Source organism: Ammodytes marinus (assembly GCF_949987685.1).
Source record: "Ammodytes marinus genome assembly, chromosome: 1".
In the NCBI taxonomy this organism is placed as follows: domain Eukaryota; kingdom Metazoa; phylum Chordata; class Actinopteri; order Uranoscopiformes; family Ammodytidae; genus Ammodytes; species Ammodytes marinus.
Window position 1 is genome coordinate 10725978 of NC_137230.1, and position 17311 is coordinate 10743288.

The following is a 17311-nucleotide window of genomic DNA, read 5'->3' on the forward strand; positions in this document are numbered from 1 at the left end:
ACTCAAGTGTATCCACCTTTTTCATCCCGATGCTATAAAGATAAAGTGTATCGGATCTATTTTGTAGTAACGTCCAGTTATCTTCAATAACCATATAGGCCCAATTGATGAATAGTTTAGTGATTGGAACAAAATATGCCAAAGTATCAAACACACGATTAGTAAAATAAAATGATTCATTTTAAGCTTTTATTATGTTGTTTAGGCTACACAATACAGAATATGCATCATTAAAACATCTTTGTTGAGGGTCTTCACACTGAAAACTAACTTGAATCCTGGTTAAAAATCAAACAAACCACATTTGCCTTGTAAGCTTTTATTCACAAGAGTTTCCAAAACATTTGAAAGTATTTCACAGTTCCACAAAAACAGCATTAAAAACATGGATGCATGAGGTTATTGTCAGTCATTGCTTGCAGAAATGGTCTTTCTAGAAGCTAAACTGTTGTGGCAAAAAGAGGTAGTATTTGACATAAAGTCTCTAAAAAAGAGACAACAGTTATATGATGCTAAATTAACACCAGTACAGAGAATATATGACTAAATTACACATGATGGCTGGTACAGTATAACAAGTAAATGGCCCCAAATTAAAATGTAGTTGAGTTGATTTGTAGAGACAGTCCCGGTTTATGTCTGAAGCACCTGCCAGTCCTGACCATTTTGAAATAAATTTGCACATGGACAATGTTATATTAGGACATGTAAACAACCTAGAAATGAACTGGTCTTAATACTGCATACTGCTTTTTTTTTGTGAAAGGCAAAGGTCAGAATTACATTTTTGCTTTTGCTGCTCATCAACTGCCAACAAGTGGAAGAAAAGACAGCGCCACAGCAACCATGGCAGTAACCAACAGGATGTCTAGCAGCAATCGACTGTAGAAGGATCTGTGAGAGTTCTTCCCATGGCCTCTGCTTCTGAACCATTGAACAACCTCATCCAGGTTGTGCTCCTGGGGCTCATAACCCAGCTCCACCTTAGCTTTCCCCATGCTGAAGTAGTGCGTCACGCCTGTTTTATACACCTCTGTGCGCGTCAACAGAGGCTGGAAGTTATAGACCGGGCCCACAAGGTGGTGAATCATTTCAGTGAGGAAGGCAAAGAAGTAGATGAGAGAAACAGGGAGGCGAACCTTCGGGAATGGGTAGCCCAAGCCCTCCACCAGAGGTCTGAAGAACTCAAAGTTGTTGACTGGCCTGCCATCAGAGATGAAGTAGGCCTGGCCGGCAGAGCGGTGCAGCTTGCTGGAGGTCAGAGCCTCAGCAGCCAGCTCGTGTGCTGACACCAGGTTATCCACATGGACAAACTCCACCAGGCTGCTGGCTTCACCGTAAACAAACCTGAAGATGCCCTTCTCTATGTAGCCCACTACCCTGGGCAGGTGCCTCTGCTCCCCAGGCCCATAGATCCCTGCTGGACGCAGTGCACAGCTCCTCAGCAGCCCGGAGCCGTCCTTTAGCGCTGTGCCGTTAGCTTTCAGCACAGCCATCTCAGCCAGGGACTTGGTTCTGGAGTAGTGGTCGGGGTGGAGATGGAGAGGTAGATAAGGGAGGCTCTCGTCACCGTTCTCTATCACCTGACCTCCAAACACCACGTTGAAGGTGCTAGTGTAAACCAGCCGGGACACTCCATGTTCAACACAAGCCCTCAGGACGTTCTCTGTGCCCTGAACGTTCACCTCCTCAATCAGCCCGCGGTTCAGCTGCTCCCTGCCAGACATGCCATAGGAGGCCAGGTGGAATACACAGTCCACACCAGCCAGGGCCTTCTCCACCTGTGCGTACTCACGTATATCACCTTGAAGGAATACAATGTCCTCGGGAACTTCTTGCTTTGGGGGGACTGTGTCAAATAAAACGATTCTGGCTCCTTTTTTGTGCAGGGAGCACGCCAGGCTGCAGGGGGAAACAATCATTATTAAATATGAATAAAACTCTGCACGAAATTATTTGCAAGTTATAAATTCAACTGTAAATCTGTAAAAAAAAAAAAAAAAAAAACTAATGGCATGTATTTCTGCTTTCACACACACACAGAACATCACACAACAAATATCCAACTGAGATGACTGGGGCGACAGCACCATCTAGTGGTGGAAAAGCAGTGTGACACGCAAGGGGGGACTAACTGTGAATGTTGAAGTCATTTTTGGGGTAATATAAACCATATTAAAATGTCTCTTACCGATAACCAAAATAACCACATCCCCCAGTGATCAAAAACGTGTCTGCTGGCGCATGTTCCATTGCAGGAGGGCGAATCTGTGAGGATTAGACGAACACATTATCACATATTTATTGGATAGTTCATGTTCGTTAAACAACGACGATAAACCAGAAAAGTAAACACAAAAAAAAGTCACAAACTAAAAAACTAAAATAAAAATGCTAACTTGAAGTTCTGACGTGAAGGCAGTGTTGGCAAGTTAACTGTACTTCTGCAAGTTAGCCTACTGTATTTCTACGTGGTCTTTGCACCACGAATAGCCTATCCGAGCATTAGCTACAGTATACCTAGCTCACACACTACCACAGTTAGCATACGTCTAGTTATTAGCGTTATGATGCCGTCAAATGCATAGTGGTTAGTCTTACTGGTGATACATTTTCACAGTTTATAGCCTAGCCTATAGCATTCGCAGTCGGCACTAACCTCAACATAAACCGGGCAGATTTCTGTTATATCACTTATTCAAAACTCTGCTGTAGCTCTGGTGAGGAAATAGGGTGAGAAAGCACCATGGACCTATTATAAAAGGAAAGCACCGGTGAGCACTTCCTTGGTCGGTGCTGTACGTTCTGTTTGTTATGTAATTTACGCACAAACTGTCGATACAGCTCTGCTATTGGATCCTGAAAGAGTCTCCAGGTGCAGCTGAGTCAAGCCAACACAGACAGAGGCAGTATGACACAGGAAGTATGGCGACACTACTTTCACAATAAGGTATAATCTATGGCTGCTGAGTTGAATTGAAAATCATCCAAAGGAATGAAAATTAGGCTACATTGGAACATTAACAATTATATAATTGTAAAAAAAAATAACAAAAATAATAGCATATCATGCTCATCATTTTTAATACTGTCATTGCGTGAGATCCGACTAGTCTGGACTAAGCCTATCATTAAATTTGTTAACGAGGCTTTTATTTTGAGAGTTGTAATCGGATGTTATAGTGTTAATAACATTAACTTAACGCTCTCATCGGCTCTGCCAACGACAAAGATGATTTCCGGTATAGCCTACCACTTCAAATTAAAACCTGATACCTGTTCAAAAACGTTTTAGAATAGGTCTAATCACATGTTGTAATTAATCGTTATCAACTTATCATCATACACATTTGAACTAAAACACATTCATATTTAGTATCATTCACGTTTATAACATTCTACAATTCATCTTTGACTATGTGTGCATATCTTAGAACAGATTGTGAAATGAAGTCTATCATCACATTCAACTATCAAGGGTCATAAAACCATTCTGAGTCTTTAACCTGTCTAACCCTACATGTATCTTACTGTGACATCACAGTAAGATAAATGTAGGGTTAGACAGTGAGACCATAAAACACTCTTTCTGCCTTTTCTCAGGCTAAGATGAACCAATTTAAAAAAAAAATTGCACATTTATACAACATAGGATCTCATAATTCAATACACCTTCATATTCCCACCGGTGAAGTAGGCCTTTAAGACTCAGGTTGATCCATGCACTAAGTAAGTGCACTGAACAAATCAATGACTGGATGTGCCAAAACTTTCTTCAATTAAACAACGACAAAACTGAAGTCATTGTCTTTGGTAACAGGGATGAACAATTAAAAGTCAGCGCACAGCTTAAATCTGTTATGTTAGAAAGCACACACCAAGCTAGAAATCTTGGAGTAGTCATAGATACAGACTTGAATTTCAAAAAACACATTAAATCAATTACTAAGTCAGCCTACTACCACCTTAAAAATATATCAAGAATTAAAGGGCTACTGTCTCAGCAGGACTTAGAAAAACTTGTCCATGCATTTATTTTTAGTAGACTTGACTACTGTAATTGTGTCTTTGCAGGCCTTCCTAAAAAATCAATCAGACAGCTCCAGCTAATTCAAAACGCTGCTGCTCGAGTCCTCACTAGGACCAAAAAAGTGGATCACATTACCCCAGTTCTTAGGTCTTTACACTGGCTTCCTGTCACACAAAGAATTGATTTTAAAATATTGATGTTGGTTTATAAAGCCCTAAATGGTTTAGGCCCCAAATACATTGCTGACCTGCTGATCCCATACAAACCAGTCAGAGCTCTCAGATCGTCTGACACTGGGCTACTGACAGTCCCCAGAGTAAGGACTAGACAGGGAGAGTCAGCCTTCAGTTTTAATGCACCCAAGCTCTGGAATAAACTTCCAGGGGACTTGAGGTCCGCTTCAACACTCGGCTCTTTTAAATCAGGTCTGAAGACTTTATTGTTTCCGTTTTAACCTGTAATTCTACATTTTTATTTCTTTTTATTATTTTTAAATGTTTTAATTATTTTATGTTTTTATGTATTTTTTTTTAATGTGTGCTCTATTCTTGATGTATTTTGTTTTTGCATCTGTAAAGCACCTTGAATGGCCTTGTGTCCGAAATGTGCTTTAGAAATAAACTTGCCTTGCCTGGCCTTGAAAATACCTACGAGGATTTTGTGAAAAGTCAACAGTTGAATAGGGTAGAGCTGCGTGGTTTGTAGCTGGATTTAGAAGTAAACTTTATTCATCAACCATAGAGAAGAATCTATCAGTGGACACATCTGCAGGTAACGAGGTGTCCACTGAGGTGTCTTCTCAAATAGCAGTCCCTGTAAGTTTCCATTGGCATGTGATCTTCACTGAGTGCTGCATTCTGAATACTAAGGCAGGCTGTGACTTTCTGTCTGATTAGTGTATTATTCACAATAACAATACGGTTTGTATCTCAAAACATTCAAAAACATGCAAAACATTCGCCTGGGCAGTTCTGTCTGACAAACACAGTTTTATCCATTGAGAGAGAGAGAGAGAGGGAGAGAGAGAGAGAAAATGTGTTAGCTGTTAACATAATGTGCAAACAGACCGTCAAACTCATCCCTCAGTCTTAGCAATGCTTCTATAGTCTAAATAAAAACCTGAGAAAAGATGAATTATTTTGGGTCTTTTGTGAACTACAGAATCACAATGGGTCTGTTCTTAACTCTCAGAGGGCCCTCAAACACGCCGTTGGCAGGAAAGTATGTCAGATGCCAATATAATGCATTCACTTCACTGCGGGCCTCTCTGAATACAGCGCTGCCTACACACGCTATCATGATTCCAATCTCAGAATGATATGACAATGAGGTGTTGATCCCTCAGTTTGACAATATAAAACATATGTATGAATCTGGTAGATTTGTGCAGTTTTGCGCATGCTGATTGTCAATGAGCTGAGTCTCTCTCCTCCCAGGAAACACATCTGGCTTTATTGGCTTAATATGATTTTTTAAGATATTATCAAAATGACCATATGTCTATTTATATATTTATGACAACTTTGATCGCACATAAAAAGCAATCATGAATCATAAAGTGATTTATAAAACGTATGACAGGAATAATTATGAAATAATATCGAAATAGTTTTTGCAAACAGCATGTCCCCAGTCGCTTTATTTTTTTCTATGCAAACTGAAAATAAAGTATTGTTGTTATTTACAGCCCTGTTGCATAAATCAAGATACAAGTGTATATAAACTGGCAAAACTGTCCTACATTTACCTGTTGGAATCTCTCTCTCTCTCCCTCTCTCTCTCTCTCACACACACACACACACATACAAACACAGTTATACTCGCTCACCTCTTTATTGCAGCAAATCCAAACCTGACAGATTGAAATGGGAATGACAAGCAGAGAACGACCACAGGTTGGATTCGAAACCGGGTCTGCTGTAAATAGGACTGAGCCTCGGGAGGACGCGCTAACCACTACACCACGAGCACCCCGATTCTTTTGGAGTTTCTGTATGTATGTATGTATCTGTAGATCTGAGTCTGGACGTTCTGGACTCTCCTCTCCGGCCTGTCTTGTTTCTCTGTGAGCTCTGCTCTCTGTCATTCTCCCACTGGCTGAGCAGTCTGGTGGTGTGTCCTTTGTAAAATAGGTCACTAACAAGTGGACCAACTGCATCTTGACTTCATGAAGCCCAGAGCCCTGCATGCTATACTGTACCTTTATCAATATTGTTTTCCAATACACATCAATGCCATCAGATGTCATGTACTGTATGGTATATTAATTTTATTTCCTCACAGGGTGCCAGTTCTCACAAGCCCCGCTGGTAACAGAAAACATAGTTAGGTGTGAACAAAAGTACACACCTAACTATTGATTTGCCTCTCACCATTATCACTCTCATCTTTGCCTTGTGGGTAAGGTTTTTATGTTTGTTATATATAAACATAAAACAAGAAACAAGCAAACAAAAGAGGGCTAGGACATGACAAACACACATTTGAAAGTAGGTTCAAACATGAAAAGGTAGAGTACACAATACACACAGTATACTGTATATCCTAACATTGAAATAGAATGGAATAGAAATAGGAGTCGTTATGTTTGTGGCGACCCCATTTCCCCCCCCCCCCCCAGTATTCCTCTCCTATATCCTTGTGAAGCCACAGCACGAACGTTGATTTCTCCATTGCCTGGAGAGTGTTTTTAATGTTTGTTAAGAGTCTCATGATAGGGGGATAACACTGATGCCAGCAGTTAGTAATTACTTTTTTACTTGCAACCATGAAAATCTTCAGGAGGTATGTGTCTCCTTTACTGAGATGTAAGGCATGTTGTAATAGACAGGCCAGTGTAGAGCTCACATTTGATCTGAGATTGAGTGCCATGCTGCCCTATGGTTCAGCACATTAGACATCTAATTTAATTTGTGGTGGCATTTAATCTCAATATCAGGGTATCATGTTCAGACTACTAGCTGCAGTTTGGTCTGGCTGTGTGAGACTATGCTCATACAGACCTAACTGATGAGCCATCCTCTCACACTAATTGTAAAGGGAGCTGTGATTTGATCCTTCATCAAAACCTATTATGCAGTCACTTGGTGTGACCTCTCACGCATTTTCTTAGACGTTGCAAACCATAGCTGATGTCTGCCTCAAAGGAACTCTTAACGTGGACATCTGAGTGTGTATATAGTGTGTGTGTGTGTGTGTGTGTGTGTGTGTGTGTGTGTGTGTGTGTGTGTGTGTGTGTGTGTGTGCAATTTGGCATGCTTGTGTGTTCTTTCACACTGTGCTCACCTCTGCGGCAGGAAACCAGGAGTGAACAAAAAAGCCAGACAAAAGGGCACGTTATCTCTAAGAGAGGCCAAAGGGAAGGTGTCCTACCCCTTGCTCTTTGAGGTCTAGCAGCATGTGCCTGAAACTAAAAGTCAATACCCTTTAAGGTGATGAAACAGACAGCAGACTAAAGGTGTGCTGCATGTCTCCCCTAGGAGCAGCAGGGGGCAGTGTAGCAGCATAGTTTGAAAATACACAAGCGCATACAGGTCAGGTTTTTATGCCTCAGCAGCGATATAAACAGAGGCATTATGTTTTGGGTTATCCGTACCTATGTCCATATGTCCATCCATCGAGCTTAATATATCTCATGAACACTTTGAGGGATATTCTTCAACCTTTCCACTCAACTTCCAGGATGAACTGATGGAGGTTATAGGTCAAAGGTCAAGATGAGGTGCACTGTACATCCTGCCTGTTCTGTGCTGTACTGACCAGCAGCACAGGGAAGTCTATCTTCCCTGCCCCCTACAACTCACTACTGGCATTTCTGTTAACCCTTCACCCACCTCCCCTCACCTGCATGCCCACATCCAACAGCCATGAGCCAAACTGACAGTGTGTGGAGCCCTGTCTGCACGCTGGTGAGCCTCAGCAGACCCCCGTCATACTCTCCATTGTTCCATTACCGAGACCGAGGTATTTTCTTTCAAAAGTAAGTAGCAGTGATAACCAAGCCGGGCTGTCAAAGAGAGTGTGCTGGTTTCTTTTCTTTTTGACAGTGCCTCACAACCAGACTGAGACCAGGATATATATTTCAGTCCCGTCCGCACTGCCAGCAGCAGCAGCCCTCATTAGGGTTTTATCTATGCTGTGTGACCTGGTCTCAGTGGTGAGAGCTGCAGAGAAAAGGGCGGTGGAGATGGAGGAGGAGTGGGGATAGAAGGATGAGATGGTGGATGTAACATGAGGAGGAGGGAGAGGTTGGGAGGAAAGGAGAGAGGACAGTGAGGGGTGGAAAAGTGAAACAGCATGGACAAAAAAAAAAACACCACTTTCTCACAGCCCCAGTTTGTGGAGCTATTATTTGTGGCTCTAAGTGGCTGTTGTGCAGCATGCTAAACTTCACAACGGGAAACCTAAAGCACAGAAACAAGAAGCTATAGATGACCAGAGTAGAGCAGGGTTCCAGGATGGGAGGTACGCCGAAAAAAGGAGTCAGCCTGAACTTTGGACACTGAGTTGTCACCTCTCTCCCATAGGGACAGACACAAGGACAACCTCCCATTCACCCCCCCTCCCCCTCCCTTTAGCTCATTCTTCCATTAAGACAGAAGAGGCAGCGGCAGAGTGAGGAACAGTGAGAGGTCTATTCTGCGCTGGTAATAAAGACAACAGTTCTTCTTTTTTCTTAAATTCAGCCTGCACCCCTCAGCCGCCGACTGACTGGCCGGCGTGAATCGTCTTCTATTCAGCCTCCTCTATTCAGCCATCACTCTCCGTGTGCGTCCCTATCTCTATGCATCTTTTCTCTTCACTCGGCGTGCAACCTTGTAACAGGGTCCCGTGGCCAAAGCCCCCCCTCCCCAGCGGTGGCATCGCCCATTACCCTCTCCTGCAACTAAAGACGTCCTGTTTGTCCTACACTAGGCCTCACTATTCACAGACTTGTGTGCTTCATTTTTCAGAAAGTTCCTTGACACCAAGGAGTAAAATAGATTACACTTTTCATCAGGCGTCTCTGAAATGCCACAATTTCTTCCAGATATACACAGCTCCTCATGAAAGAAAAAGTGAACGCACGTAGGCTGCATAACTCGCTGGCTTTGCGTGTTTACTTGTTTTTCCAAATTTAAAAGTTCAAGTTATTCAGGCACTGTAAGACCACAGTGGTGCTCTGTGAGCAGTCCGTCTGCCCAACAGCACTGCTCTGTGCTGCGAGAACTCAAGTGTTCCCAAACAACCAATGCTCGCATATACCACTGCGTATACTGTATATAGACGTATATATTTTACAAGGAAGAGAGTGCAGTAAATTTAAACATCCATATGTTATCAAACCATTTTAAACACTTTATGCATTTGCAAATAAAAGGCCTCATTTTGTGTGGGTGTAAATGGTGTTTTAATAGTTGAAGAGATAGTTGTACTGAAACCAGAATATAAATAAAACATGATAGTAGATAGAACTACAACAACTCCATACGTCATGATTACATGTCCAGTATATGAAACATACATTTCAACATTGCAGAAAAAACATAGCCTTTCCTTCTACATATCTTTTCTCCAGTTACTACATCATGTTATCTCCCTTTACATCTCATGCTCTCATATTCTATCTTTGTGCAATAAATATGTTTCAGTCTATCCATATAAAACTCTTGTTGCTTCAGTCAACCCCAACATACATCACTCAATTAGCATTATACAGCCAATTATCCTGAAGAAAATCCATATTCTAAACCATGTATTACACACAGCTGTGCAAGATCAGTATTTATCCGTCCATCACTTGAGAGTCAACTTGCTGGTTCATGCTTACTATTTTGACCTGGCTGAAGCAATGCCTTTTGTAACTGTAGAGGTGATTTTAAAGCTATAGTGCGTAACTTCTTTAATATAAATGCATGTTGGCTACATTCAAGCCATTGCCAAAAGAGTTGAAACAAAGTTGATTAAGCCTATCAGCTCCACAAAACTCTACTTCTTAGTATGGCAGCATTTACAAACTGGTGTCACCCCCTGACAAGCGCCTAAGAAAAGTTTCAGTTGTTGATTCTACTGCTATGCAAAACCCTTGACGTAGAGCAGAAGGTATAAAATCCATGCACAATCACCATAGGCTTACCTCATGTAGATGGGCCGACAGTGTTGTTGCCACTACACTACACATAATTCCTCATGGGGGTGACATAAGTTACGCACTCTAGCTTTAAAGATGGCCAACACAAGAAATCCGACTATCACATATGCACATCCCTGACCAAATATATTCCATGGCTAAAATCCAAAAAGGGAGAATGTGTTTTTTTCCGCTTCAATTCCCGCTCTCTTTCTAAAACTCATACTGGGAAACAAACATGGTGACTTTGGTGATGTACTTCCCCAGCTGGACTCGTCTCTCCAGCTCGCTCATCTCCACCTCTGCCTCCAGCGTGGCTGCTCCCTGCACGGGGCTGACCAGCATCAGCTGTCCGGTCAGGCGGTCTGAGCGCTGCACGGTGAAGTGACGGCGGGCTTGCTTTCCGCCCAGCAGGGAGAAGCGAAGCGTGTCACCTATCGGACGTATCGCCGAGACCCTGAACATGACGCGGGGAGCCGGCATGTTGGACACCACAGCCAGGTAGTGGTAGGAGAAGGAGCTCGGGGCCAGAGAGCACGCCGCCTTGTTGTCAACGGGACAGGGGTTACGTTCACAACGCCTGGGGAAAAAAAATAAGTTAGGGAGATTTAGCTGAAAGAGTCAATCCAATTGGGGAGGGGGGAAGTGTTCAATGTATGCATTTGACTATAAGACTACATTAACATATATATTAAGTGAAGTTACTTTATTTTAAAATTTACACAGGGTAGGCCTACATCAAAATTCGTTCTTCACATATCCCCTCTCAAGTAACCACACTTCGGAGGGGGTCAGAGTGCAGGGTCAGCCATTATGGCGCACCTGGAGCAGTTTTGGAGTTAAGTGCCTTGCTCAAGGACACAGTGGTAGAGATGGTGGGCACCTTACATGTAATACCAGCCACCACTCGTTTTACAAATAACCGCTTCCTGTCTAGTGCCGGGGATCAAACCAGCGACCTCATGGTTACTGGTGGGCCCCCTTTCCTAGGTCATACTACCAGCCATATATATATATATGCTGCCCTGCTTCTCAAAGGAACAACTGCTCTTATTTATACAATAAACTTGGATGTAGAAAGAAAGAAAGTAATGGCAGTGCTCACATGGGCGAAGTCTTGACATAAGTAGCATGAGGGATTTTGGGGCAGTCCACGCGGACACACTGGAAACCACCATATGTGTTAATGCACATCTGCTCCTTGGTGCAGTTGTTCTGTCTGTTGGCACACTCATCAATGTCTGTGAGGAAACACACAGGAAGACAAACAGAAAAAAGTTACTCTGGATATCATTCATACTGTACTAGGTCTGAATTGATATCTTTTTGACTGGAGCCATTTTTGATCAAACTTGCAGTCAAATGCAACGTAAAGTTTATCCAATTATAAGCTCCCATACAAACCTTTTACATGTCTTTTGGTCAATAACATAATAGGCTCTCTATTGCATGCAGTCTAAGCGACCCAATATATAGCAAATATGTTGTACTTTTAAATGTAGGCTATATATATGTATATGGCACAGAGGTCAGAGGTCAAAATGAAAAATCTTAGAAAATGACAAACAGGAGTGCACCTTTACAGCTGCGTCCATCGCGGGTCACATTGTATCCGGCTGGACAGGTGCAGCGGTAGCCTCCAGGTGTGTTAACGCAGGCGTGTAAACACAGTCTCCCCGCCTGGCCATTATGGAACAGCTCACATTCATCTATATCTGAAGACATCATGGCACACACAGACTTAACACTCCTACATGGAAACATAGAGGCGTAATATCTGTTTGAGTTACAGGAGGGCAGGTGTTGGTCTCACCAGTGCAGATGTTGCTGTCCCTGCCAGAGATGGTGTATCCTGGCTCACAGGTGCAGTGGGTGGTCCCCTGCACTAGAGTGCACTTTGATGGACGAACCATAGGCCCAGTGGTGGCAGCTGGTAAGGTAGAAGCAGCAGCAGCAGCAGTGGATGGGGAGGTGGCGGCAGAGGTGTTTGTCATAGTGACAAAAACTGCACGAGAAAATAAGGAAACCAAGTGTATCATTCCATGCTGTAGTATTTTCTGTGTAGCTTTGTGTCTAACCTGGGGGCTCGCAACGTATCATGTGTCAATCCAATATTATCATTGTTATTATTTCAACAGCAGCACTGCTTATGATTGATGTAACTCAGGTGGGGAAATATTGTAGTAGGGGTGTCCCTGACAAAGGATTTAGTAGAATCCGATTGGTCGAATCTTTTTTTTTTCTCCTACTCATTGATCCATATTCTCGTTTGAGACATTGGCTTCCATTATGTCCACATCAGACAAAGGGCATGACACACCATTACAGTTTGTCATCTTGACGTGGCATAAGTTTTTGTTTTATTGCGACCTGGTCTACCGTTCACGCTCACTAAGGAGATTGATTCAGAATTAAAAGCAAGCAGCAATATAACCTGAATGGCAACATGCAACACAAAACAATGTCTCCATCACATAGATTTGTCCACCAGGAGGCAAGTTTATTTTTCAACTGTAAATCGTCCTGTTCTACATGTCATTGTCAACATTATTCACAAGACTATTTTAATGCATCCTTTTTAAACATGTTTGGATACGTAAAATGTCTTCCAATTCATGATACATGGAAATGATCACGACTTTAAAACCCTCAAATATTGATATTTTTATTGGCCTCCAAAATCCAGTATTGTTGGCGGCAATGTGACACACTGTATGTTAATGTGGAAATATGAAATGAAGAGTGAATAACAGATTCACAATCTCTGTTTGTGCATTAATGTCACCATCAACAACAGGGAGCAGACCACTGCCACTCACCCAGCATCGTCTTGGACTTCAGACTGGAATGAAATAAAACCCACTTTGTGGTATGTAGCCAAACCACCGGCCAATATAATCTCCTCTAGCAGACTGTGCTCAGAGTGCTTTTGCTTTAAGTGCATATTTGTTACACGTTTGGTGCAACCCAAGATGCACACCCCAGGTTTCTGAATGTGTGTGTGTGTGTGTGTGGTCTGAGTGTGTGTAGTGTATTAAACCTACATGTCGGCGTGGGGCTCTGGCAGGTTGCTCCGGCCCAGCCTTTGGCGCAGACACAAGAGAACTGGTTCACTTCATCCACACATGTCCCACCGTTCACACACGGAGAGGACGCACACTCATTGATGTCTGAGGGAAGAATACAGAAAGGTATAGGTTAATACAAGGCAACTTAATTTCTAGATTCGAACCCCCTACATGAGACACACAGACGTTTGCAACCAAATACCTTTGATGCTTAAAGATAATAGAAGATGACATCATGGCGTCTGCATGTTAGAGAGGGAGTTAATGATGAGTTAATGTTAGGGGGGGGGGGGGGGGGGCAGAGGCAGCCAGAGTGGAGGAGAAGCCCTGTCTTGATCAAACAGCCTTTGAGCTGTTATCTTAAAGTCAGCGAGCTGTCAGAGGACATGGAGGTTTGGAATATCGCATGTCACAGCATTTCAACAAGCTCTCTGGACAGCGACCGAAGTACATAAAGAGGAAATATGATCATCATGGGTCACATATGAAATGTATCTGTGTGTTAAAAAACCTCTATTGGTGACAAGCATAATGCACAAAAAGAGGATGGGTAGAGAGCAGAAACGGGGAAGGGTGACAAAGAGTACGACGACAGGGTTGTGATCAGCCATCAGTGGGTTAGATAAGAGTTTTGGGGATGGTCAGCGGGAAGAAGAGGAGATAGGCCAGATACAGCAGAAGATCTAATGCTAGTTTCTCACCTTTGCAGGCAGACTGCTGGCCGCTCCAGCTCAGGCTTTCCTGACAAACCCTGCTCTCTGAACCCCCAAGTTCATACCCGGGGTCGCACAGAAAGTGCATCTCGTGGCCCACGCTGTGTGACTTGCCAAGTTTCCTCCCATTGGTGGGTGTGTCTAGTTTTGGGCAGGTGCCTGTTGGGGAGAAGTGTAGAAGGTGACGACAGAGAAGCATACTGGCATTTATTTCAAAATCCAGACAATTGGAATGCATTAGTCTTTGTGAAGGTTTTGCTGTCTTACTGTTGGTGGCTCTTGTGCTCTGCTTCCCCGCATTGCTCTGCAAAAGGTTGATTTTCTTCTTCAGGCTGCGGAGGCTCTGCAGGTAGGAGGCCTCGTGGGCTGAGAGAAGCTTCTGGACCTGCTTCAGAGAGCCTTGGATTTCCTGCTTACTGGGGCAGTCCTGGATCAAAACAGAGAGGACCACTGTGTGTGTAATATGGTTGATATTTCACAACGACCTTCCCAAAGCTTACAAGTGACAAATTCAGAAAAACAAATATGTTAAGCTGTATCAATATGATTTGTATTCATTGCTCCAATGTTATTCACACAAGTGAATCCATATGTGCTTGTTTAAAAAAAGAATGTCATCATATCATTGCACTCCATCAATGCGATGCCCTCCTGCAATTCTGTCTATCGGTGACATTTTTCGTAACCAGCTACTGGATTACCTCACAGAGATTACACCTGCATGTGTTTTCTCTGTCCGTACTGTTAAGTTTTGGGAGGAAGAACGCCACATTCCAATTACCTCAAATGCCCATGTATTCCCAAGGTTACTCTATAAAAGACAGTCTTTTATTTGAAGTTTTCACCCGGATCTTTACAAAACTGTGTTGGTATTGCTGAAGGCCTGTGCAGCACAGAAGCTGGGTCTGTTGCATGAGGGAGTAAATGCAGTCGGATCAGAGCGTGTTTTGCGGCTTTACGTAAATATATTTGCAGGCTGGAAGCTCCTCCTATCAAAGCTTGATACTGTTACCTAGTCATTAACATGGCAACGCTCCATGAAAGCACCCCCTCTACGGTGCTTTAGGTGTGACGGTGTTACATACAGTTATGTAAACCGATAAAAGCTATAGCTTGCATCATTGAGAATCACTTGGTCTTCATGATGTGATGGATTGTAGGGTTCAGGGGCAGTCAGTCGGGTATTAACGCCCTCAGCGCAAACATCACCTGTGAACAACCTCCCTTTCTATTGGCTGAAGGGCCATGGGGGTTGGGCAGTGGGCACTGACTTGTTTTCCATCAATTTCCTCTCCTTCATTCAACAGCGTCATTCTACGCCTTCTGCCCTGTCCCCTCATGCATGTTTTCAGACAACAAATTAGTGTTTTTCATCCAGCCAGTAATGCCAGAGTTATGTAAGAAGAGTCAATATTTGTTGAAAACACCTTTCTGATTTGGAAAGCACTGGGGTTTGGAGAGAATTCAGTCAGTCGTGTGTGTGTGTGTGTGTGTGTGTGTGTGTGTGTGTGTGTGTGTGTGTGTGTGTGTGTGTGTGTGTGTGTGTGTGTGTGTATGTGTGTGTGTGTGTGTGTGTGTATGGCTGCTGTTTATAGTGTAGTTGTCAAAGGCCTCTTTCTGCCCGTGCGAAGGGACATTTCACATGGCTTAATGCTAGCTGGGTGTGCAGGAGGCATGCGAAACTGAATTCTCAAGATAACACTGCAATACTGTGGAATCGAACCACATTTGTCCACTAATTGTAACAACTTTAACACTGCTGAAACCACATAGATACACACAGATTCAAGACATAAACCACAGTACACATATTCTTGTGGATATTTATGGTTACATAAACATTCTGTCTATCTCTAAGATACAAGCAAATACATCTCATGCATGCACAGTAACCCGTGTGCATGCAAAGGCCTAAAGAGAGTCATTCACAGACAGATGCCACTCTAGGGGAACGTTTAGCAGGATGGCAGTGAAGCACAGTGTAGATATATTGCATGTATTCATTCACTGAAACCTCTGGGGTCTTGTTTCTTAAGGTTGAGTGCAAAGTGAAGGGCAACCCATAAAATCGTCTATGTGATGCCGAGCAAGGCTATTCACAGTAGGACCTGTTGTGTGCTCGAGAGAAGGGAGGTTACTCAATCTTGGAGCAGTTTCTGCCTTTCAAGCCATGCATGGTGGTTAGTAAGAGGCCTATTGCAATCAATGAATTTAATCGATAGAGACAACAGTACTGCCTTTAGTGAGCATGTGTCAAGGCTTTAGACTCCTTACACTGAGGAGAAGTCTTTCATGGATTACCTCATCGACCTGTGACATGCACTCACCTGTCCAGAGGCCGGATGGAGCGAGCAGAAACACAACACGGTTGCGACAATGGCAGCTGACGCAAACATCTTTTTTTCCACAGATCCAGGCGAAGATCAGTCCTCAGAAAGTGTCTGTCAGTGGGAACTTGGAGTGTGTGCAGTGACTCCAGGTGAGAGAGAGAGAGAGAGAGAGAGAGAGAGAGAGAGAGAGAGAGAGAGAGAGTGGCCACGGTTGGCAGTGGACAGGGGCTGCTGCAGAAAAACTACTGCGGAATGTTGGGTTTACTCTTCAGGAGCCAATCAGGGAAAAGAGACTTTAAGAAAAATGTGGACCACATCTTCGCCCCCTTTTACTTAACTCTGTGTGCACTTCCTCTCCACTCAAAAGCTGCGTAGTTTATATCTTGTTGATGAAGTAGTGTGGAATAAAACTTGCCCGATCAGACTTGTTGGCTCCTTTTTGATCCTTCCAGATACATGAGATGGTTATCATTCTGATGGACGCTGACATGGAGAACCTTGACCCCCTCTGTGTGCTTTGCAAAATGCAAACAAGAGGGTTCAACCACAAAGCTTCAAAACACAGTTCTAGAACCTGCTGCTGCTGCTGGCTTTAGATGTGTTCTGATATGGTTAGAGGCTAAAATTGTCCGTTATATTTAGATGAAAAAGCTAAATAAAGTGTAGGTCTACTACAGTAGAAATAATTCAAATATATGTTCTAAACTGTTCTTACTACTTTACACAACCACTCATCAAACTCTTCTGGCAAGGATCTGACAGATCAACCTTAGAATGAGAATGCTGCATTTGTGACGGAGTGATGGAAAGGGGCTGCTAGGAGGTTGTGCCCTCTACAGGAATATATTCATACTTGCATTCCTGTACTGAATATAATTACCAAACTGTGGCTATGTCCTGACTATGGGCTCCAGGCAGCGATATCAGGGAATACATCAAGATGGAAGGTGGTACATTTTTTAATTACCTCTTTGTATATTATTACTGCAGACCGGTGATTTAAAACTGAAAAAGGATAATTTCCTTATGCTGTCTAACCATATTCCAGCACTAGCTCAGAA

The 17311-nt window shown here is 43.1% G+C and overlaps 2 protein-coding genes across 2 annotated transcripts; both read right to left on the minus strand.

The window, feature by feature from the left end:
* Positions 1-428: 428 nt before the first annotated feature.
* sdr42e1 (short chain dehydrogenase/reductase family 42E, member 1) lies at positions 429-2755 on the minus strand. The gene is made up of 3 exons (XM_080026806.1): positions 2660-2755; positions 2192-2268; positions 429-1902 (listed from the first exon to the last, which is right to left on the minus strand). The coding sequence occupies exons 2-3, from the start codon at positions 2251-2253 to the stop codon at positions 804-806; spliced, it is 1161 nt and encodes a 386-aa protein (XP_079882932.1). The 5' UTR covers positions 2254-2268; positions 2660-2755; the 3' UTR covers positions 429-803.
* A 6657-nt stretch (positions 2756-9412) lies between these two features.
* Positions 9413-16381, minus strand: LOC307255774 (fibulin-7). The gene is made up of 8 exons (XM_080034548.1): positions 16248-16381; positions 14188-14347; positions 13909-14079; positions 13184-13309; positions 11953-12144; positions 11717-11854; positions 11245-11380; positions 9413-10719 (listed from the first exon to the last, which is right to left on the minus strand). The coding sequence occupies exons 1-8, from the start codon at positions 16314-16316 to the stop codon at positions 10353-10355; spliced, it is 1359 nt and encodes a 452-aa protein (XP_079890674.1). The 5' UTR covers positions 16317-16381; the 3' UTR covers positions 9413-10352.
* Positions 16382-17311: the final 930 nt, after the last annotated feature.